This window comes from Mus pahari, chromosome 17 (assembly GCF_900095145.1).
Source record: "Mus pahari chromosome 17, PAHARI_EIJ_v1.1, whole genome shotgun sequence".
Classification (NCBI taxonomy): Eukaryota; Metazoa; Chordata; class Mammalia; order Rodentia; family Muridae; genus Mus; species Mus pahari.
This window is the reverse complement of record NC_034606.1, coordinates 19,753,727-19,776,425: the sequence shown is the minus strand read 5'-3', so window position 1 is coordinate 19,776,425 and position 22,699 is coordinate 19,753,727. Positions and strand designations below refer to the sequence as shown.

The 22,699-nt window shown below is 39.9% G+C and overlaps 1 protein-coding gene across 4 annotated transcripts in view; it reads left to right on the top strand.

Annotated features, from left to right (window-relative positions):
- Positions 1 to 22,699, top strand: part of Samd12 (sterile alpha motif domain containing 12) — a 423,060-nt gene that overhangs the window by 168,657 nt on the left and 231,704 nt on the right. For 2 of the 4 annotated variants that reach the window (XM_021217112.2, XM_029547884.1), the window contains exon 3: positions 1,755 to 1,884. In XM_021217112.2, coding sequence (XP_021072771.1) covers positions 1,755 to 1,884 — 130 coding nt within the window. The remainder of the gene's footprint in view (positions 1 to 1,754; positions 1,885 to 22,699) is intronic. The other 2 variants (XM_021217113.2, XM_029547885.1) reach the window with 1 other exon arrangement.

The following is a 22,699-nucleotide window of genomic DNA, read 5'->3' as shown; positions in this document are numbered from 1 at the left end:
AGAGGAGAGGAGAGGAGAGGAGAGGAGAGAAGAGAAGAGAAGAGAAGAGAAGAGAAGAGAAGAGAAGAGAAGAGAAGAGAAGAGAAGAGAAGAGGAAATGACTCAAGTCACACCCAGTGACATATCTCCTCCAACAAAGCCATACCTTCTAATCCTTCCCAAATAGTTTTCCCACATGGGGACCAAGGATTTAAATGGAGGAGTCTATAGGAGCCTTTTGCATTCAAATCATCACACATCACGAAGTGAAAAGTGAAAACCTTGTTTGTAATTATTTTGTATGTGATGACCCAAGGAATCATTTAATTAAAAGCATATTAATAAAAAGTGCTATCTAAGTGTTGCATATTCCCTTCTCTCCATTTCCTGGTGAATATCTATCTGGACCATTCTCCCTTAATACTTTTTTTTTCTTAAAATTGGGGCACAGTGGGCAAGTAATTCAAGTTTTTTTTTTTTAAATATAAAAATACATTTTGTCTCATAATTTCTTTGCCATAAGTAAAGGTTAATAATAAGTAAACAAAGAATAATTGTATGCTAGACCTACTATTCTCTGTTGAACATACTAAAACTGAAGCAAGTCTTTCTCTGTAAAATACAAAGAAAATGTTAACAAGTGTTTAGAATATATAATTCACACTCCTGACAATTTAAGGCCTTCTCCTTGCCTTAATCTAACAGGTTAAAAGAAAGAAATCTAACAGGTTATAAGAAAATAATGACTGGATCTCTGTACCAATGAACCTCTTTGAAAGAATTCTCAATATTTCAGCCCTACTCTTTTGGCAAACACTGGTCTAGAATGACAAAAATAAAATTATTGATATAGGTGGTTTCAGCTATCCTAACCCAAGTTTCTGGGATCCCAACAGAACCACAGCACATTAATAAGTATATTTGCAATCTACCATTTATCAAAGGCTGAGCCCTTCACACCCTGGCTTTTTAAATTATTTTTATTTTTCATGTCTTATGATCAGTCTCCTGGAAGATCCGGTGAGCAATAAAAGGCCTTGCCTATTTGGCTTCTATATAAAGCCTAAGGATTCCCATTATCGTGTTACCATTCCCCACATGCTGACAGAATTGACTCCTTGCTTTCTCAGTGTGGCATGACTAATGTTCCTGGGCTTTACAGGACCACCCTGAGCCCAGAGCCCCCAGGCGGACTAGCACTTTTTCTGCATGCTGGTCTCTAGGTTCTCTAACATTCAGTCCTGAAATAATTATTCTCACCCGCTGGGCCAAGTGCTAGTAGGCATCAGGGGGTTCGGGAGGAGACCTAGACACCTCTAGCAAACAGAGAAAAACATTTGGCAATGGCTATTTTACCCCTAAAGCCTGAGGTACTTGCTTAGCAACCCTATTATCTTGTTGCTAGAATATTTGGAAAAATACTGCTTCCTAGAGGTTTTCCCAACAGAAATAATAATAACCCCAAGAACAGGTGAGATTTTACATTGCCTTTTCTTATGGCATCCTCTCTCTCTCTCTCTCTCTCTCTCTCTCTCTCTCTCTCTCTCTCTGTGTGTGTGTGTGTGTGTGTGTGTGTGTGTGTGTGTGTGTGTTGTGTGTGTGTGTTCAATAATGATGAAGGTTGAAGGTTGCGGAGGTTAGGGGAAAATAAGAGCCACGTATTTCTCTCCAGAGAATTCAGTCTATGGACTTTACCAAGCACGCTAGGATGTTGAACGTGAGTGCTTTTCTAGGCATGGCTCAACATTAATACACACTTCTTTCTTTCTCCACAGTCAGCAACAGTGAAGCTGTCAAAACCAGTAGCCCTGTGGACCCAGCAGGATGTCTGCAAGTGGCTGAAGAAACACTGTCCAAATCAGTATCAGATCTACAGTGAGTCATTCAAACAACATGACATAACTGGTAAAGTCCGCAGTCCCCAAGGCTCCTCTCACTCCGTCCCCCTTCCCCTCCCACCACGATGGCTTTTCCCTGCGCATACACAAAAGTCTTCCCGCTGAAGTCTCCTGGTGTAACTTTGCTTTAAAATAGGCAATAAATTCCACACGGCATAAAACATGATATTGCATGAATCAGGTGGTTAGTAGGCGAAAGTAGATTTTGAAGGTGTGGGGGTGCAGGCGGTTGGTGGATCTAGAGTAAACAAGAACGCATCCGTCCCAGTGAAAAGAGAAAGTCATTCAAGTCCACTTGGACAGAGTTTCTACCTGGGAGAATCTTTCCCTTTTTTCCTCTCATTAGACCAAGCATATTGACTTTTTTTGAGTGATTAGTGACATATGTGTAACTAATAATGGAGAAGAGTCAATGGTAGAAAGTCACTTTCCCTGCCAAACCATGCATCTCCTGTCATACTCTGCTTTGTGCCAACTCAAGAGTGCCTAAGGTTCTAAAGTGTCCTCCCCCCCCCCTTTACTGTCACTGAGTCACATAGTGAAACTACTTTTCTATCAAGAGTATTAAAGCCTTTCACTGAAGGGATAAAGAAGGATTTGAAATCAGAAAAGCGGGATGGTAGAATGTGCTGTGAAGGCCTTTGCTGTCACTTCTCTGGGCAGGGCAGGGCATGGGAGAGGAAGTGAATATGCCCACCCTCATGCCCACCACTACAGCAGGAAAAGCATATCTGGACTTCACTTGCAACTCTCCTGTCTGGCCCATATCTCACACTTCCCTAGATACAATTTGGAGAAGGGTTCTCAGAGTGAATTCAAAGGCATCCTTGAGCCATAGAGAAACAAGTTTGAGGTAGGTCAGACTGAGAGGAGAGTGTCCTCAAGACACCCTGTCATGACTGTCTTACATAGTTCATTCAGTGAGGAAGGTTATCATGGAAACAGGGTTCTAGACACTCAAGATTTTTGAAAAAGGAAAGCTGGATCACTTTAGAGTCCTGCCATTTAAGTAATGAGTAATTACACAATAAACACGTCCAGGTATAGCTCAAGCTGATTTAACAAAGCGTGAGATTATAACTCAAGTAGAGTCATTTTCTATACATCCCCCAACCATCATTAATGGCCCTTTAGAATGAAATTCCTAGAATCCTAATTGTAGCGAGGACACAGCTTTGAAGTGTCTAGCTTTCATATTCTATCCTTTGTCTTAAAGGATACATATAAAAAAACAGCCTTCAGAGGGTCTGCTGATCCATGCCAAGAGTAATCAGTCCATTAGTGTCCATTTGCTTGATAACAGTTATCTCGTTCAGATAATGGCTGTTTATTGTTCCTTAATTCCTGCATGATGGCAATGGCACTGCCTCTTCATAATCTTACTTGAGAGCCCTGGTATCACTTGTGGGAATTCTGCTATGTCCCCAGAAACAGATGAGTCTCATAAAGGCTCATTCAAGGAAGTTGAACAGTACCCTCAGAGTGAATGAACTCAGTGTTAAGGAAATAGCCAAGTGGTTGGTCAAGTGACCTGATAAAAGGACTAGGGACCAGGTGTGTGTTGTAAGACAGCCACACTGCTCTGCAGTGCATCTTGGTATCCACAAAACACCTGTGGTGTCAGTAAACCACTAAGGGGTCTGAGTTCAAGATAAAACTGCTTACCCCAGCAAGGTAGTCAACCTCACTTCTTTGTCTCCAAAATAAAGATAGTCTTAAAATATCAAAGAGTTGTGAAAGTTAGATGGTATAAATAAACCACCAAGCCAATCCTTCTACCTGCAAAACTGTGTTCTTGTTTATGTCAAGTACTATCTGGAGTGTTTTGTTGTTGTTGTTTTGGTTTTGCTTTTTGTTTTTAATAAAAAATTTTACAAAGGAAGTCCCCTGAATTCCAAGACTAGCCTATTTTCTGGCAGGCAAAGAAAGAAGGGAATTATTTGGAGACTTGGGAAACAGAGAGAGTGACTTCAGATTAACATTTGATCCACATCTTTTTGTTTTTCACCTATTGAAAGCCACAGAACTCCATCCTCATCTCCTGACTTGTGCTACTTCAGGATGAATGTAGTGGCTAAATCCTCCCAAGTCCCACAGGGTCAGAAACTAACTTCCAGAATTGGGACCAGGCTGCAGTATCTGACTCCATAGTGGTAGAAGCTATTGGAATCCTATCAACTTTGGAGTCTGTGATGATAATCAGGGAAAAGATGTTCACAAAAACTTAAGATGGGGGAAGAGCTGTGTGAGGGTGCACTGGTAGGAGAGAGTGGAATGATATTGGGATGTGAAGTGAATAAATAAATTAATGAAGAAATAAGGTGGGGCTAGTCGCATAGCTAAGTTGGTAGGGTGCCTGCCTAGACCACACGAAGCCCTAGATTGGTTCCCAGCATCACAAAAAAATAAGTGTGGTGTCACACACTTATAGTCTTATCACTTGAGAGATAGAAATGGGAAAGCTAGAGGTTTGCGGTTATCTGTAACTATTTTTGGGTTACAGGCCAGCCTGGGATACATGAGATCCTATGTCAAAACAAAACAACAAAAGTCAATTAAAATGTAATGTCATGGCAAACCTCAAGAGCCTGTGCAACCAGTAGCATGACTTGGGAAATGACAGAAGCTGTTTCAGGAACAGGACAAAGCACAGAGAGGCAGCATTACCTTGCAATTTTTTTTGCAAATAGCTCAGTGAACTCCAGTTCGCGTCACTTTTATACAAGGGAGATAATTCCAGTGCCTCCCTCGTGGTGCTACTGAGTAGAGTGACCACTTCGTAGGACACATGCAATTAAGTGTGGACTGGTGCTGTTTTTCTGTGTGCTGTACCGATTTCGGAGGAAACAGACCACACATATAAGCAGTATTGAATTCATCTGGCTCTATTATCCTGAACACTGGGAAAGGAGTGCCCGAAGGGGAAACAACATAGACTGGGCTGGTACATACACTGTGCTAATCTGAAAGGCTATAAACAAGATTGTTTACCTGTCTGCTGAGGGATGCTGTTCATTTATTTTTTCTTAAAACAAGGATAAACAGTTTCTTTCTTACTGAGGAAGCAGCTCTAACAATGTAACATATAAATACACCTTGATTTTGAGGTAGCCCAGTCCAGTGACATTAACAAAAATTAGCATGTGTTAGACTGCATGGGAAAAGCAGTAGGTGGGTTTCCTGAGTCAAATCCACCTAGATGTACCTCACTCCACCCTTTAAGGAGAGGCCCTTGGTCCTGTGAAGGTCCCCAGTATAGGGAAATGCCATGGCCAGGAAGAGGGAGTGGGTGGGTTGGTGACCAGGGAGAGGGGGTAGGGGATAGGGGTTTTCAGAGGGGAAACTAGGAAAGGCCACATTTGAAATGTAAATAAAGAAAATATCTAATAAAAAACAAAATACACAGTGGCTGCCTGATGTTACTCAAGCGAGACCCCATCAGTAGCATGAGAATGATGTTTAACTTAAAGGGTCATTGGGAAGATTAAATGGGGTGATGTGTGTGAAAGGCCAAACTTAATAATTCAGAGAAATAGTGAGCATCCATCCATTTAGCAAGTATTTATGGAGCATGCACCACTCAGTGGGCTTGAAACATAAGTATATAAGGTAATTGGTGGTCCATGGGGGTTGGGAGCGGTGGGCAGTGTGTCCTTAAAATACTGTCACACCATTTGTGGTATCTAATTCTGACTGTAGGGAGCTGTTTTGCAGCTCTGGGTTGTAGATAACTAATAGTGCACTAACCTCTTGCTTTTGTCTGCATTTTGCATTAATTATTAATTTAATTACTATTAGGATATTAGTTACTAATGATCGACAGTACTCTGGAAATATTTAGTGGAAAATTCTGTGTTTTCAAGAGGTCACATTCACCTGACTTTTATTGTACTATATTGTTTTATTGGTTATTCTTGACAATCTCTTATTTGCCCAGCTTATAAGTTCAGTTTTATCACAAGTATCCAAAAAGGAAAATGCATGATCCCTCTACGGTTCAGGAGGAAAGACCTTGAAATACTATCCCTGGAGAAAAAAATAGGGACTTTGATAGAACAAGATTTTAGCTGTTTCCACGTAAATTCTGTCCTGAAGAGGTTTGCTTGACTCTCCAGGCTCTATGAAAAAGTGATCTTGCACGTGCTCGTTGATTCTAGCCATCCCAACCTGCGATTGAGTGTGCTGTTGGGTTGGTTTTCTTTCTGTTGATTTTAGAACCTTGCCAGTTTCTTCAGTCATGAGTCAAACAAAAGTTGTAAACACATATAATTTTTGTATGAGGGAATGATTTAAACTTTATTTTAGACAAGGTCCCACCACGTGACCCAAGTTGGTACAGAACTTGATAGGTAGACATCCCTGGCCTCAAGCTTACAGCCTCGCTTCTACCTTGGGTTCTGAGTGCTGGGATTACAGGAGTGGGCCATTATACCCAGCTTGATTTTTAAGGTTGTTTGAAAATTACACATAACTTCTTGGGTTCTTTTTATATTTTGGATATTAGCCCTCTATCAGATCTGGGGTTAATAAAGTTCTTTTCCCAACCTGTGGGTTGCTGTTTTGTCCTATTGAAAGTGACCTTTGCCTTATAGAAGCTTTTCAATCTTCTGAGGTCCCATTTGTCAATTGTTGATCTTAGAGAATAAGCCATTGGTGTTCTGTTCAAGAAATTTTCCCCTGTGCTGATGTGTTCGAGGCTCTTCCTACTTTCTCTTCTGTTAGATTCAGCTTATCTGGTTTTATGTGGAGTTCCTCAATCCACTTGGACTTGACCTTTGTATAGGAGATAAGAATGGATAAATTTGCATTCTTCTACACACTGACCACCAGTTGAACCAGCACAATTTGTTGAAAATGCTGTCATTTTCCTACTGGATGGTTTTGCCTTCTTTGTCGAAGATCAAGTGACCATAGGTATGGGAGTTTATTTCTTGGTCTTCAATTATATTCCATTGATCTACCTGCCTGTCTCTGTAAAAATATCATTCCATTTTTATCTCTATTGCTCTGTAGTACATCTAGATGTCAAGGATGGTGATTCCCCAAGAAGTTCTTTTATTGTTGAGAATAGTTTTCACTATCCCAGGTTTTTGTTATTCCAGATGAATTTGAGAATTGTGCTTTCTATCTCTGAAAAACTGAGTAGAGATTTTGATGGTTATTGCATTGAATTTGTAGATTGCTTTTGGTAAAATGGCCATTTTTACTATGTTAATCCTGCCAATCTATGAGCACGGGAGATATTCCCATCTTGTGAGGTCTTCACTTTCTTTCTTCAGAGACTTGAAGTCCTTGTCATATAGATCTTTCACTTGCTTGGTTAGAGTCACAACAAGGTATTTTATATTACTTATGACTATTGTGAAGCATGTTGTTCCCCCAATTTTTTTCTCAGCCCATTTATCATTTGAGTAGAAGAAGGCTACTGATTTGTTAGAGTTAATTTTATATCCAGCCACTTTGCTGAAGTTGTCTATCAGGTGTAAGAGTTCTCTGGTAGAATTTTGGGGGTCGCTTATATAAACTATCATATCATCTGCAAATGGTTATATCTTGATTCCCTCCTTCCAAATTTGTATCTCTTTGATCTTGTTTTGTTGGCTAATTGCTCTGACTAAAACTATATTGAATAGAGAGGGGGAAAGTGAGCAGCCTTGTCTTGTTCCTGATTTTAGTGAAGTTAGACTCCAGAGAACCAAAACCCCTATTAAAACATGGGTTACAGAGCTAACCAAAGAATTCCCATCTGAAGAATCTTGAATGACTGAGAAGCACCTAAAGAAATGTTCAGCATCCAAATCAAAAGGACCCTGAGGTTCTACCTCAAACCAATCAGAATGGCTAAGATAAAAAAACACAGGTGACAGCAGATGCTGGCAAGGATATGGAGAAAGAGGAACACTCCTCCATTGCTGGTGGGATTGCAAGCTGGTAGAACCACTCTGGAAATCAACGTGGCATTTTTTCAGCATATTGGAAATTGTTCTACCTGAAGACCCAGCTATACCACTTCTGGGCATATACCCAAAAGATGCACTGACATATAACATGCTCCTCTATGTTTATAGAACCCTTATTTATAATAGCCAGTAGCTGCAAACAATACAGATGTACCTCAACAGAAGAATGGATACAGAAAGCATGTTACACTTGCACAATGGAGTACTACTCAGCTATCAAAAACAATGACTTCATAAAATTCACAGGCAAATAGATGGAACTAGAAAATATCATCCTGAGTGAGGTAACCCTGACACAAAAGAATTCACATATTTACTTACTGATAAGTGGATATTAGCCCCCAAACCCAGAATACCCATAATACAACCCAGAAACTGTATGGAGTTTAAGAAGAAGACAATAGATGGGGGAACAAAATAATCACAGGAAGGCCAGAAGTGGAGAGGGAGAGAAGAGGGTGAAGGATAAAAGGGGGCAGGATCAGCTATTGTAAGGGACAGGAGAGAAGTCCAAAGGGTCAGGAAATCAAATAAAATTATGTAGCAGGGGGTGGGCGGAGGAGTCACTAAAAAGTCCCAGACTCCAGGGAAGTGGGAGTCTCCCAGGACCCAAGAGGATGACATCAACTGAAATATGCAACAAAGAGGAGATGGAACCTGTAGAGACCACCTCCAGTAGATAGGCACCACCCCCAGTTGAGGGACAGGGCCACACAGCCATCTCAAAAATTTTAACCCAGAAATATTCTTGTCCAAAGGAAAGACAAAAAAATGGTTCAGAGACTGAAGGAAAGGCCATCCAGAGACTGCCCCTCCTAGGGATCCATCCTATCTATAGCCACCAAACCAGACACTATTGCTGTTGTCAAGAAGCAGTTGCTGACAGGAGCCTAGTATGGCTTATCCCTGAGAGATGCTACTAGCACCTGACCAATATAGATGCAGATACACACAGCCAACCATCAGGCTGAGCCCCAGGATCCCAATGGAAGAGCTAGGTGAAGGATTAAAGAAGCTGAAGAGATTGCAATGCCATAGGAAGAACAAAATCAATTAGCCAGACCACCCAAAGCTCTCAGGGACCAAACCACCAACCAAAGAATATACATGGAGGGATCCATGGCTCCAGATACGTATGTAGCCGAGGATGGCCTTATCAGACATCAATGGAAGGGGAGACCCTTGGTTCTGTGGAGGTTTGATGCCCTAGCATAAGGGGATGCTAGAATGGCGAGGCAGGAGTGGGTAAGTAGGTGAAGGATCATCGTCATAGAGTCAAAGGAGTTGGGGAGAGGGGGAAAAGATGGGGAGTTGTAGAGGGGTAACCAGGAAGGGGGATCTTATGTGAAATGTAAAAGAATAAAATGATTGTATTCGTCAGGGTTCTCTAGAGTCACAGAACTTACGGATAGTCTCTATATAGTAAAGGAATGTATTGATGAAACAGTCTGCAGTCCAATTCCCAACAATGGTTCAGTAGTAGCTGTGAATGGAAGTCCAAGGATCTAGCAGTTGCTTAGTCCCACACGGCAAGCAGGCGAAAGAGCGAGAACAAGACTCCCTTCTTCCAATGTCCTTATATGGTCTCCAGCAGAAGGTGTAGCCCAGATTAAAGGTGTGTGCCACCACACCTTTAATCCCAGATGACCTTGAACTCAGAGATCTCCCTGTCTTAATCTTCTGGAATCCATAGACACTATGCCTCAAGATCTCCATACCAAGATCCAGATCAGAAACTTCTGTCTCCCAGCCTCCAGATTAGGGTCACTGGTGAGCCTTCCAATTCTGGATTGTAGTTCATTCCAGATATAGTCAAGTTGACAACCAGGAATAGCCACTACAATGATTAATAAGATAAAGAATTAAATTAAATTAAAAAGAAAAAATTACACATAAACAAAATAATTTTGTATTTATACTTTTATGAACAGTTCCAGTCTATTGCGATTTTTCTTATGCCATTGTTCCAAGGATTTTAAATTCTAACTGGATTTTTCAGCTCAGTTGTAAAAATCTAAGAAAAGGTATATTTTAACCCACTGGTGGTTTAAAGCTTTTATAAATTTTCTATTAGGATTCCTGATAATTCTGTTGTGCTAAGAAAGCAGCTGCTATGTTGTGACAGATGTGCTTAATCAGACGAGAAGTGACTTGTGTTAATTCCCTGTAGATACGTTCTTTAAAAGAAGTAAGATGGTTAGAACACTGGAGAGACATTAGGATATATAGATTGAAATCTTCAGATTAAGTTTAAAGAGAAAAAAAATCCCGTATTTTTCTCTGCTTGCAAGATTCTTTCCTTAGCTTCTTGGGCCTGGTCTGGAATGCTAATGAAGAGGCTCTGTTGGGACCAGGTGCAAGCTCACAGGCAACTTTCAGATTCTCTTTTATGCACAGTTAAGAATTTTTTTCAGGTTGGAGGAGATTTCAGCCCCTGGCTGTGTCTAGTATTCCGATGGTAGCTGCTAAGTCACTTCAACTTCTCTGGCTTTAAACCCTGTATCAGTGAGGGCTCTTTCCCCTGCCAACCTTAAAGACTTATTTTCATGGGCAAAGCACTTTCACCTACCCAGAATATAAAATATCTTTAAAAGCTACCTTAAATATATATGTACGAAAGGAGGGTTTCTGGGGTCTATTTCATGCAACAATAATGCATGTTCTTTACGTTTGCGGGAATAGAGAACTTTTGAATATCCCTTGCAGGTGTTCCTTATTGATTTTTCATATTTATAAATGGACCTCCATGTAGTAGATCAACTCCTTTAATTCTTTGGGGATGGGGATGGTGGACGGCTTCTACCTTTACCATTCCTCCCATTTGAATGGCGCCCAACTGAGGATGATGGTTAACGCAGAAACTCAAAACCGTTCAACGTACAGAGAATAAACACCAGTGGAGTGCTCAGCCACCAACTGGGGGACATCTGTACAGCACCCCATCTCCAAGACTCAGCGGTCATCATTAGGAAGGGACAGAAAGCTCTTAGGAGCCAGAGGTTGGCAAAGATCAGAAGGAAACAGTGTTTTCTGAGCATGGCACGAGGACTGCTTGCACTGGTGCACTGTGGTTGTCTGCATTAAGACTCACAGAAGTTAAAGCTACTGGACATCCTCACATGAAGGATCCATGAACAGAAGGATCCATGAACTAAACTTTACCCCTGACTACACTGCTGTAGACTGTTGGCAGCTTCTGGAGTGGGAAGAGTCAGTTTGCTTTAAGAGTGTGACTCCTGGTAGACAACCGTACTCCAGTAACTGGCCCCAAACACAGTAGTCTATGGACAGTACAAACTGGAGTTGATGAGTTTTCTTTTTAAATGAAATTTGGGATAGTAAGGAGGTACAGACATATCTGTAAGAAATCAGCAGAGGGAGTTGGAGATCAGGCTACACTGTATGAAATTCTCAGAGAATCAATAAAATATTTTAACGTAGGCTAGTGATATTTATATCCCTAAAATGTTACGGTTCTGCTTATACTGTGGAGTAAAGAGAAACCACTTTATATTTATCAATCTTTTAAAATGTAACTCTATGTATTTGCTGATGTCTTCCTATGTAGTGCTCTTTTGTCTGAGCCCTTCGACCTCTTTATCTTTTTGCAATTGTCTTCTTTTGTTATGGGTTATTCCCCATAAGTGTGTAGTCTACAGGTGTCAGAGGTAGTGGAATGATAACATATGTTATGCACTAATGAAAACATTAGTGTATTCTCCAGTATGACCAGTATGAGTACATCCAGTATAACCACACAAGATGTGGAGATATTTAACTGCACCTCCGCATGTTCCTCATTGTCACTGACCTTCCTCGGGATCTTCTGGTCTGTTTGTCTGTACGTCTGTATTCTGTGCTGCTTTGTTCTTTCAGTGGCTCCTCACGCATTTCATCACATCTGCATAGTGAAGTACCAAGCTTTAGGACATGAGATGTCTCTTATAATGTTTCCATAACAGCATTTATTTTTAGTCTTACTTCTTTTAAATAGAAGACTTACTCTCTACTTATTCACTGACCTTTCAAAAAACTCTAAGATTTCTTAAACCAAGAGTACTGGACTTGATTTGGAAGTTATAATAGAGATCTCAAGTTGGAAAAGACATTCAATGACAGCCAAAGTTTGTTGAGCCAATGGAAAAAAATCTCTTTTGATGAGACAAAAACTCAGAAATTATGAAAAACAAACATCAAAATATTGACACTATCTCTAATACTTTTTAATTGACTGTCATTTGGATCTTTAGATAAATGAATTCCTAAGGTATTTTTTTTTCTTCAAATCAGGAATCTCATCATTGAAATTCATTTCAAGGCAAAAAAAAAAAAAGAAAGAAAAAGAAAAAGAAAAGAAGAAGAAGAAGAAGAAGAAGAAGAAGAAGAAGAAGAAGAAGAAGAAGAAGAAGAACAACAACAACAACAACAACAACAACAACAACAACAAGAACAAGAAGAAGCATGCCAGGACAAAATATAGTGTGCTGGTCTAAGCACATGCCAGCTAGGAGACAGAAAAATGCCCAGGAACATTAGTCAGGGGTCTCTTATCATCAAAATAGAGATGGATGTTCCTCAAACAATCCTTCCAGGTAACTCCCAGCCTCTTTCTTCCCACTGCCTGTTGTGGATGACCAACTTGTCTTTGCTTAACCACCTCTAGAATGGATATTTATCATTTTAAACAACAACCTATTTGGCTCCTATTTAGTAATTTGAATTTTCTGGTAGTTCTGATCATGGTGGCTACAGAATTTGATTTCCTTAGCTCTGAAGAGCCTGGAAAATGCAGGCATGATAAACAGTATTGGGTTTGGGGTGTCATATCCACTCTACTGTACTAAACCTCCCTCTACCTGGATAATCCCAGTTTGCTTTCTGCCTAAGGTTGAGATACCATGTGCTACAGAAAACCTTCCTTCGGTCTCATTTGCATTAGATATTGCATCCTGAGACTTTCCAGATAGACTCTATGGCTAGAGATGTTGACAATCAAAAACTTTACGTATTACTAACTTCTTGTTCATGTTTAACTGAAACAGACTCCTGGTCTTGTTTTGGTTTTCCAGTTTACAAACCATTTCTAAAGAAAGCCGTGTATGACTATCTTGATTACAAATTCTTCTTCATAACTTAGCAGCCATGGCTTATTTCTCAATCTTTAATTCTTCTTGGTGGACTGTTGATTGGAGATCCTAAAGGCTTCCTCCAAACCTCCTTGTCTACCTTTTCTTCATTCTTACTAGCATTTATTGACTGTATAAACTAGTGGAATTTGTAATGGCATTTCATACATGTATATAACAGACAATAATAGTTAGTCTTTAGTCTTCTCTCAGTCTTCTCTCATTGTTATCCATCTCTCCCTTCCCATGGTTTCCCTACTTCCATCTAGTATTGTTCACATGTCTCTGCTTTCGGAGGTGACCTCTTGATGTTGAATAACAACTTGGAGGCCTAATCCCTTGGAAAGACATTCTCCATCTCTCTCGGCAGTCACTAATCACCCACAGTCGTTCATCTAGGAATGGGCCCTTGTGAGATTTTCCCCATCTCTATTGGTACCCAGATCCAGAGAGACAAACAGAAGTTTGCCTCTTATTTGTGGTTCCAAGCTCCAAATCTTTAGATGTGATTGTATAATCTGGAGTAATTGCACACACTAGGAAAGTGAAGAGATATGGGAGGAGAAGAAGTCCTAGAGAGGGCAATGGCAGGTTTCAGTCCTTTCTTTAGAGATGTTCTTGCTTCTGGTGCTGAGACGCTATGGACTGTTACATACGATTTCTCCGGAATGTTTCTGCTACACCTCATCTGTATGTTTCTCACTTCTCTGCTTGCAGAAGGCCTTCCATCGCTTCCCTCTATAAACAACCTTTCTGGCTCTGCTTCAGCCAGACATGCCTTAGACCCTGTAGCTATTGGAAATTATAGCCATATTAGAAAAAAAGAAAAAGACATTATTTAAAAGAGGCAAATTTCCATCAAAGAAGTTAAGAAAGAAAGAACAAATTAATGCCAGAAAGGAAAGACAGAAATCATACATGAGAGCTGAAAATAATGAAGCAAAAAATGTGTACACCAGAAAAATTTACAAAGATAATCAGTCCTTTGAAAAGATAGCAAAATTGACAAATGCCTAACTAGACTAAACAATAAAAAATTCAGTAATCCAGAAAGTGATTTATCACTAAATTTTCTATACCTTAGAAGATAATGCAATATGATTATGTGGTGAAGTGAATGTGCTATTATTATATGACATTACAGAATATGCGTATTCCAATATATTTAGTAGCAGATGAGAAATGTACACACACGTTGATGGTAATATATTTAGTAGCATACAGGAAATATGCAAATTTCCCCCAAAATTCTTAACTCAAAACTGACTCAAGGAAGAAAGACAAAATAAGTATCCACATATTTCTTAGTAAAATAAATTCATGCATAGAACCTTTCACAAAAAAAAAGTCTAAACCCAAAAAGTTCTTTCAGTAAATTCAAGCAGTTGGTAATACTAAATATTCCCAAATCACTCCAGGACTACAAGAAGAGGAAGGCCCTTTGACTCTTAGAATGCCCATTACCACAACAAGAAAACAGTATAAGAATGCTACAGGCTACATTAATATATGTAATCATGTAATCGATATCAATCTAAAAGTTCTTGACAAAATGTGAATTCAATCTTGCCAATAGAAAACATCATAGCAGGCATACATAAGTGACATGGTCCACAGGGAAAAGGACTTTGGAGAAAATAGTATCAGATTTCTGTGGTTAGTGAAGTAAGGTCAAGGAGTCAGTATTAAAGCGCTAACTCCTGTAGAATGGGTAGAAATACCACTTTTCCTCTTTCTTTTTTCCCTCTATTTTAGTTGATTGTTGAAGATCTCTCAATGATGCTCAAAGAATCAAGTATACTTTCATTGCAATAAATGTAGAATTAAATTAACAAAATTCAACATTCATGATAAAATTTCTCAGCTATAGAATAAATAGAATCTTTATGAAAAAAGAGTATCTACTATAAGTCTTTAGATAATAGCTAAAAAATACATTTTTTCTCCTATAACTCAGAGCAATAAAAGTACAGCTGTTCTTCCCTTATACCAAATATATACTATAGATCATGAATGGGAAATAAAATGAGTAAACTAATTAAAGTCACAAGGATTATAAAGGCAGAAATAAAACTGTATTTTTCCCCTGCAGATACCATAGTAGAAATATTTAAAAGATATCAAGGACATAAGTAACTGAGAGAAAAATCTCACATGAACTAATAATTTAATTTAAGAAACATGAAGAAAATTAGATTAACATATAAAAATTAATAAAAATATACAAGACTATTTAGAGACCCATAAAATATTGCCAAGAACATTTGAAAATATGAATAAAAGGTGACATATGCCACACTCGTGCATTAAAATTCTCAACATTAAAATAATGTCTATTTTCTTCAAGGTGGGGTGTGTGTGTGTGTGTGTGTGTGTGTGTGTGTGTGTGTGTTTTAAAATCCAAGCAGGTATTGATTTAAAAATGTGTGTAGAAATTCAAAGAAGCTGGAGGAGTGAAAACAGTTTAGAAAGAGGTTTTGAGGCCTTGCCTACTTGATTTCAAGACTCACTAAAACAAAATATTTGGTACTGGAGTAAGGATGGGTTTGTAGACCAATAGAAGAAAATAGAAGATCTTGAAGTGTACTTACACATAAGTGACCAGATGATTTTCAAAAATGAGAGAGAGAGAGAGACAGACAGACAGACAGACAGACAGACAGACAGACAGACAGGAGAGAGGGAGGGAAGAGGGAAAGAGAGGGGGGGAGGGAGAAAGAGAGAGGGAAAGATGGCCCAGTTAGTAAATTGCTTGTTTATTACGCTAGAGGACTTGAGTTGAATCCCCAGGACCCACAGAAGCCAGTCAGGATGGCACATCCCTGCAGTCCCAGCTCTAGGGAGGAAAGAGACGGGAGAGCCCCTGAGCTTACTGGCCATCAGGTCGAGAAAAATCAGTGAACAGTTACTTTTCTATTGCTGTGATCTAACACCGTGGACAAGGCAACTTACAGAAGGAAGGTTTTATTTGGACTTACGATTCCAAAGAGATAGGAGTCAATTACCGTCAGTGCAGGGAAGCAGATAGGCATGGAGGCTGGAACAGCAGACGGAGAGCCCACATCTTCTTCTTTTTTTTTTTTTTAACTTTTCATTGGCTTCACATCATGCACCCCTATCTCAGTCATCTCTTCCCTCTGTATCTGCCCTCCACCCTCACAACCTATGCCCCGAAGAGAGAAAACAAATCTCATCGTGAAAGCTGTATTATGTCACAGTGTACCCTACAGTATTGCCTTTTGACTACACTTCTTTGCTTACAAATGTTCATTGTAATAATGTCTTGGTCTGGCATGATGCCTCTGCCTTCTGCTACTCTAACAATACAGGAACCTAGCTGGAACTCCTCTGGGATATCCTGTTGTTGCCCTGTGTCATGAACATGCTGTAGTTTTGGATTTGTAGGACTGGCCTCTTTAGGCTCTCCAGCAGTTTATCCATAGGATAGATGTTGTGGTAGGTCAATTCAAATCCCTGGAGCTGAGCCTGAGTGGTGTCTGATCTGGTCATCCCACCAGCTCCCCGACTCTCATGCCCCTGAGGTCAGCTCACCCCAGCTCACCAGCAAGCCCAGCAACCACAGCCAGCTCTATTATGCCACCCAGATGAAGTGCTAGGCCTGTTCTCTCATGTGTTGTCACAGGTGAGGGACATAGCCAGCTCTCCCACTCTCATGACCACAAGGCCAGCTCTCACAGCTGCCATAGATGACAAGGGACAATAGGAGGGAGGAAGGTGTCCCCTCGTTCATGCCACTACACAGCAGACAAGAGGCAGGGCCAGCTCTCCTATGCTCGAATCCTCAGGGCCAGCTCACCTGCCACCCACACACCTAGGGCCAGTTCTACTATCCAGCTCAGGCAAGGTTCAGAGCCTACTTTTCCAAGTGTTGCAGTGGGTGGGGTATGGAGAGCTCACATTTTAAACCATGAGAAGCACAGATAGGGTACAAGGAATGGCAAGAAGCTTTGAAACCTCAGAGGACACACTTCTAGCAAGAACACGCCTCCTAAACCTGCACAAACAGTGCCACCAACAAATCATGAAATATTCAAACCTCTGATCCCAGGGAGGACATGTGCATCCAGATAACCACACTGTCTCAAAAAATAAAAGGAGAAAATGAGAAGACACCTCAGGTCAACCCCTGGTACACACACACTAACACATAGTGACACATAAGCACAGATGATATCAAAATCAGTAAGAAAGGCTGATTATGTTAATAAGTGGTATTAGAAAAACTGTAAGTAAACTTCAACCCCTGGCATAATACCTAAATGTGAAACCGAAATCTGTAAAATTCCTCGAAGGCTAACATGAAAGAAAAATCTTGATATCCTTGAAGATAGATGCAGATTCACTAGCAAGTCCCCCAAAGCACAACTTGAGGAGAAATGGACAAATTTATCAAAGTTAGACCTCCTGTTCTTCTAAGCATTCATCAAGGCAGTGAAAAGGCCAAGTCACACTCAAGAAGGAAGTATTTTTTAAAGAGTACTTACAATTCAATTCATGAGACATGCTAGCAGAAGGGAAGACTCTTTGAAGAGAGGAAGTGGACCGGGTGTGGACACAGGGGTAGGAGAGGGAGCAAGGAAAGGAGAGAGAAAGAACCAAGGGAAAGAATGTATATTCATGAAGGTGCAAGAGGGAAGCCCATCCTGTGTGCTAAGTTTAAATTTTTAACTTCAATTTTTTTCCTGTCAAAAAAAGTGCTTATAGACAGAATGCATAAATGACATTTTAAATCAAAGATCGCAAATAACCCAATGGCTCTGAACAAAAGATACTTCCAGAAAGATGACACTTAAATTGACCATCGGCAATATTCTGAGGGAAATGGAAACAAGGCCACATCAAGATGCCACTTTACACCTCATATAATGAAAAGTTCAGATACCAAGCTAGAGCCAAAGGTTGCTGTGGGTGTCATATAAATGAGTCTTTTGTGCATTTTGTAAGTATAGCGTAGTATCACTTGGATGGGCAGCTTTAGCTCTGTGAAGGATAATCCCAAATGGAAGATGATGCTTCTGTTCCATTCTGAGATATCTCTTCAAGGGACATGAAATTAATTCTTAGTAAATGTTTGAGTCCACTAATATTCGAAGGAGCTTTATACTCAGAATAGTCAGACAGCCATGCCTGTGCCTATCAAGAGGAAACAGATAAGATGTGGTCTAGCTACCCTAAAGCAAGTACTCAGAGAAAAAAACACCTGCAAATCAATGTAATATTTTAAGCACCCATTGTGTTGAATGTGATGAGTTTAACACACACACACACACACACACACACGTATGCACACATGCATGTACACACAGTGTGGCATTCTAATTGTATGAAATTCCACAACAGAAAAGATTCCCCTATGTCTACAGTCATCAGGACCGCAGTTCATAGGGGAGGGAGCAGACATGGATAGACTGCAAGAGCCAAGAAGCTTTTTACAGTGGTGAAAACATGGTCTATCTTTCTCAGAGGCTTCCGTTTGCTACTTCAAACATGTGGAACTCATTGTATGTAAAAGTTATGTACAGATGAAGTTGGGCTTTCAATCCTCATTTATTTTTACTTTATGTGTATGAATGTTTTTCTCAACATGTATTATGTGTTCCGTGTGCGTGCCTAGTGTCCGTAGATGACAGAAGATGGCATCAAATGCCTTGGAACTCAAGTTACAGATGATTGGGAGGCTCCAAGTGGGTAACGGATACAAACCCTGGTTCTCGGCAGTAGCAGCCAGTTTTCTTTGCCGAGCCATTGTTCCAGTCTTCTGTGAAGCTGGTGTTTATGAAAGGATGTGCTTCCCTAAAACGTCAAGTGGAATGCTGATTTAAGAGGGAAAATGACAGTATTATCTTACATGCTTCCACCCTGCCTACAGTGTCACTTATAATCAAATTGAGTGGATATGGATTTTAGATTCATCTCTGTGTAATAAAGTTATTTACAGCAAGATTGAATTTGCAAATCCACTTTGTGTATTATTTGTCCTCTGAGAAGAATCATCTGAAGATACAAAAATCATTCTTACAGAGAAAGGTGTAGTCTTGACATTTGTGGGAAGATAACTACCACCAAAGACCCACTCCATCTTCCTGCACGTCTGTCCGTCTGGACATACATCAGGGCAGCCAAGCATTCTAGATACCATGGGATGAGGTAAATGGCAAAACATGCTTTCTGGAAAATACAATTGTCGCCTTTATGTTTTATCTGTTAATATTTTTAAATTAAAAAATACTCTCATGTCATATTAGAAAGCAGGTTTTTGTTTTTGTTTTTTGGTTTTTTTTTTTGGTTTTTTTTTTTTTTGGTTTAAAAACAAAACCCAAGATTTAAAACTGCAATAAATTTGGCTTTAAGAAAAACACACATCATTTTTATTTCTCCCAGTTTTAATCACAGAGGACCACCAATAGGACACAGAAACTGCTACTCCAATGGGGACACATTGGTTTTCCAAAGGCAAGAGTCATTTAATATTAGTAATAATACTTGGCAGGTTACAGTGAAAAGTTGTCACCGCTTGAGCTATTTAAGAACAGAGGGAATCTGTGGGGTATGGAATTGTCCCGCCTTAGAATTTCTCAGACATGTTTCATAATAGCAGTTGCTTCTAGGTGACCACGTGCAGGCTTCTCTGCTGAGCAGTGAGAGAAGCTTATGTATGTGTAGATGCCGTCACTACCTAGCTTCATGCCTGGAGTTCATTGTTTAGTGCTGAAGAGTAAGTAACCCTTAACAGCCTTGCCTGTTATGACTGGTAAGGAATGGAGGGTTGGTATTCAGTAATGACTCTAAATATGAGGACAAGCTAGCTGAGCACTTACCTATCATGACACACACCCCAGTGCCAGCTTGTTGTGAGGACTGGATGGCGAAAACAGGGGAAATACCTACAAGGGCGCCAGACACATGCTAGAGATGGCAGTCATTACTATTTATTTAATTTTTATTCAAGGTCTGTCTAGGTAGCCCTGGCTATCCTGGAACTCAATCTGTAGATTGGGCTAGCCTCGAACTCATAGAGATCTGCCTGTCTCTGCCTCCTGAGTGCTAGCTAGTATTAAAGGAATGTGTCACCATGCCTGATTCTCATTATTATCATTATTAGTCTGTATTTGCTTAACTGACAGTCATTTAATAAGAACGACTGTGCAACAATAATTGCACTGATAAAGATAGGTTGCACCTGTGCCATCAGTGAGAAAGAAAGCAGGGTGTCACTAGTTCTGCAGTGCCAGTATCCCAAACTCTGTTTGCACAAGCATAGTCAGGATCACAGAGCTGATTTGCAGCAGGGCATACAATTTTTCAGTGACTAGAATATGTCCAGAGCTAGGTCACATTGCTCAGGAAGATGAGAAAACCCATTCTCGTGAAAAGTCCATAGCTTTATGCATTCAACCTTTCTGAGGCTGTGACCAAGACCCACGTAGGCAAGAAAGGGTTCATTGAGGCTTACGGCTTCAGAGAGACAGAGTCCATTAGAGCTGGGAAGACATGGTGGCAGGGGTAAGAAGCTGGCTGCGCATATTTCATTCCCACACAAGAAGCAGAGAGAAAGAACAGGAACTCGGGGGGAGGTGTAAAGGGCAGTCCTGTCCTTGGTGATATACTTCCTCCAGAAAGGCTTTACTTCCCTAAGGTTTCATAACCTCATCAGCTGGGTTATGTCCAAATACATAAGCTTGGGGGGACACATTTCTCTTTCAAACCACCACAGTGACTGTGCCCTTTTAAAGAGCAGTGTGAAGCTTTTATGAAGATGTACTTCACTGGCTCAGTCTTCTCACAGGAGAGATCCTGGTTTTCCATCACTAGGTTACCTGTGGTCTCCTATCAGAATGTCACTGGATACTATAATTTTTAAATATAATTTATTTATTTTATTATTTTTATGTACATTAGTGGTTTACATGTGTGTATGTCTGTGTGAGGGTGTCAGATCCTGATGTTACAGATAGATGGCTGTGAGCTTCCATGTGGGTTCTGGGAATTGTACTTGGGTCTTCTAGAAGAAGAGTTGACCCATTATGAAGCCCCACTGGGTACTATATTAAATAACACCAAGTCTTTGTCCATTAGTTAAATGTTGAATATTAAGTTTTCTACCCCCTCTAAGAAATTAAATACATTGTACATGAGGTGCCTTTACTATCTTACTGCCCCCACTTGCTTTTGGGGTTGTTTCTATTGCATTCTATTTTTTTTTATGCCAGTCACTGCATAATTACACTGTAGATTTGTTTTCTTTGGGTTTTGTATGTTTAGGAGAAAGTTCTAGAGTCAGATTGTGTCAATAGAAAATCCTTGTTTTCTTCTGTTTTTCTCTTGTTGTTGTTGTTGGTTTGTAAACTGAAACACCACATGCTCATCCATGCGGAGCCTCACAATACACAACCAGAACTTCTGTAACTGTACCTTACTGGGGTCAGAGATTAGACATTTGGAGACCGATTACAAATTGAAACAATAACTTTCTTCCTCTGGGTGTCATCATTTGTGGTAATAATCCTTATATGTGTTATTGATGAGAGACACTAAAGCCAAGATGTGGGAGCTAATTATATTTAAAATCCTATGGAATTGCCATAATGATGTGTAACTGTCTTCAAGAGGTCATAGCTAGCAGCCTTCTAAGGACATTTTGTTAAAAACATCTATATGTCCCATTGAGATTCTCTTCAATTACCCTATTAGCTTTAGGATAATGTTACTGTTAGAATAAGCTTGACAAGGTCTCTATTTTTGATAGCTATGAATAATTAGAGGAAGAACAAACTGCAGAATCTGCAATTTTGTTCATTCTACCGAGTGTTTACTCGATGTGACCTTGACCAAATCCTTCTTAGTCTTGGGTATTTTTTTTCTTAAAAATATGATTATGTAATGTATCTCACAGAGTCTGTATCTGCTTTTTGTATAGACGGTCTGCATTTGTATGAACTCTGTACAAAGTTTTGCATGAAGCAAATCACTTTTCAAGTAGTGAAGGACTATTTTAAATACATTCAGTGTATGTTCGTGCAGGTTTGCATTCCTATATATACATGCTATGGTTTGTATATGAAATATCTCCCCAAAAAGCTCATATGCTGGATTCCTGGTGCACAGATGGTGGAGCTACAGAGAGACAATGAGATCATAAATGCATTAACCTCTGTAATGTGTTAATCCATTGATAAATTCAAGCTATTACAAGATGATGCCTACGTGCCCCTCCCTGAAGAGCTTTTCACGGTTAATGGCTATTCAGGTAAGAGGAGTCATATTCCTCAATGGTGTAGCTATGGGTAAATTGTTCAATAAGTGATGCCTCCTACCAACATCATACGAGAATCCCTAAGTAAATATGTGGGTCACAAAAACAGACATGAAAGTAGGAGGAGCATACTTACTGGAAAGAAGAAAAGATTTGGCAGGACTGAGAGAGATATATGACAGGATAATGGAGGAATGAACAATAAATATAAAATACACATTAAGATCTCCAAGGAAAAAGTGTGGGGCTGACTTGGAGGAAGCAGGCTAATGATAGTCTAACTTTAGAGTATGTACTTTGTTTCTGGCCCCTCTCTGTCTTGTTTTCTGTGCCTATTATCCATCATGTAGACATAGTCCACACTATGATCAATTGCATACTCTACACCATAATGTTCTACCCCACTGTCTTAGTCAGGGTTTCTATTCCTGCACAAACATCATGACCAAGAAGCAAGTTGGG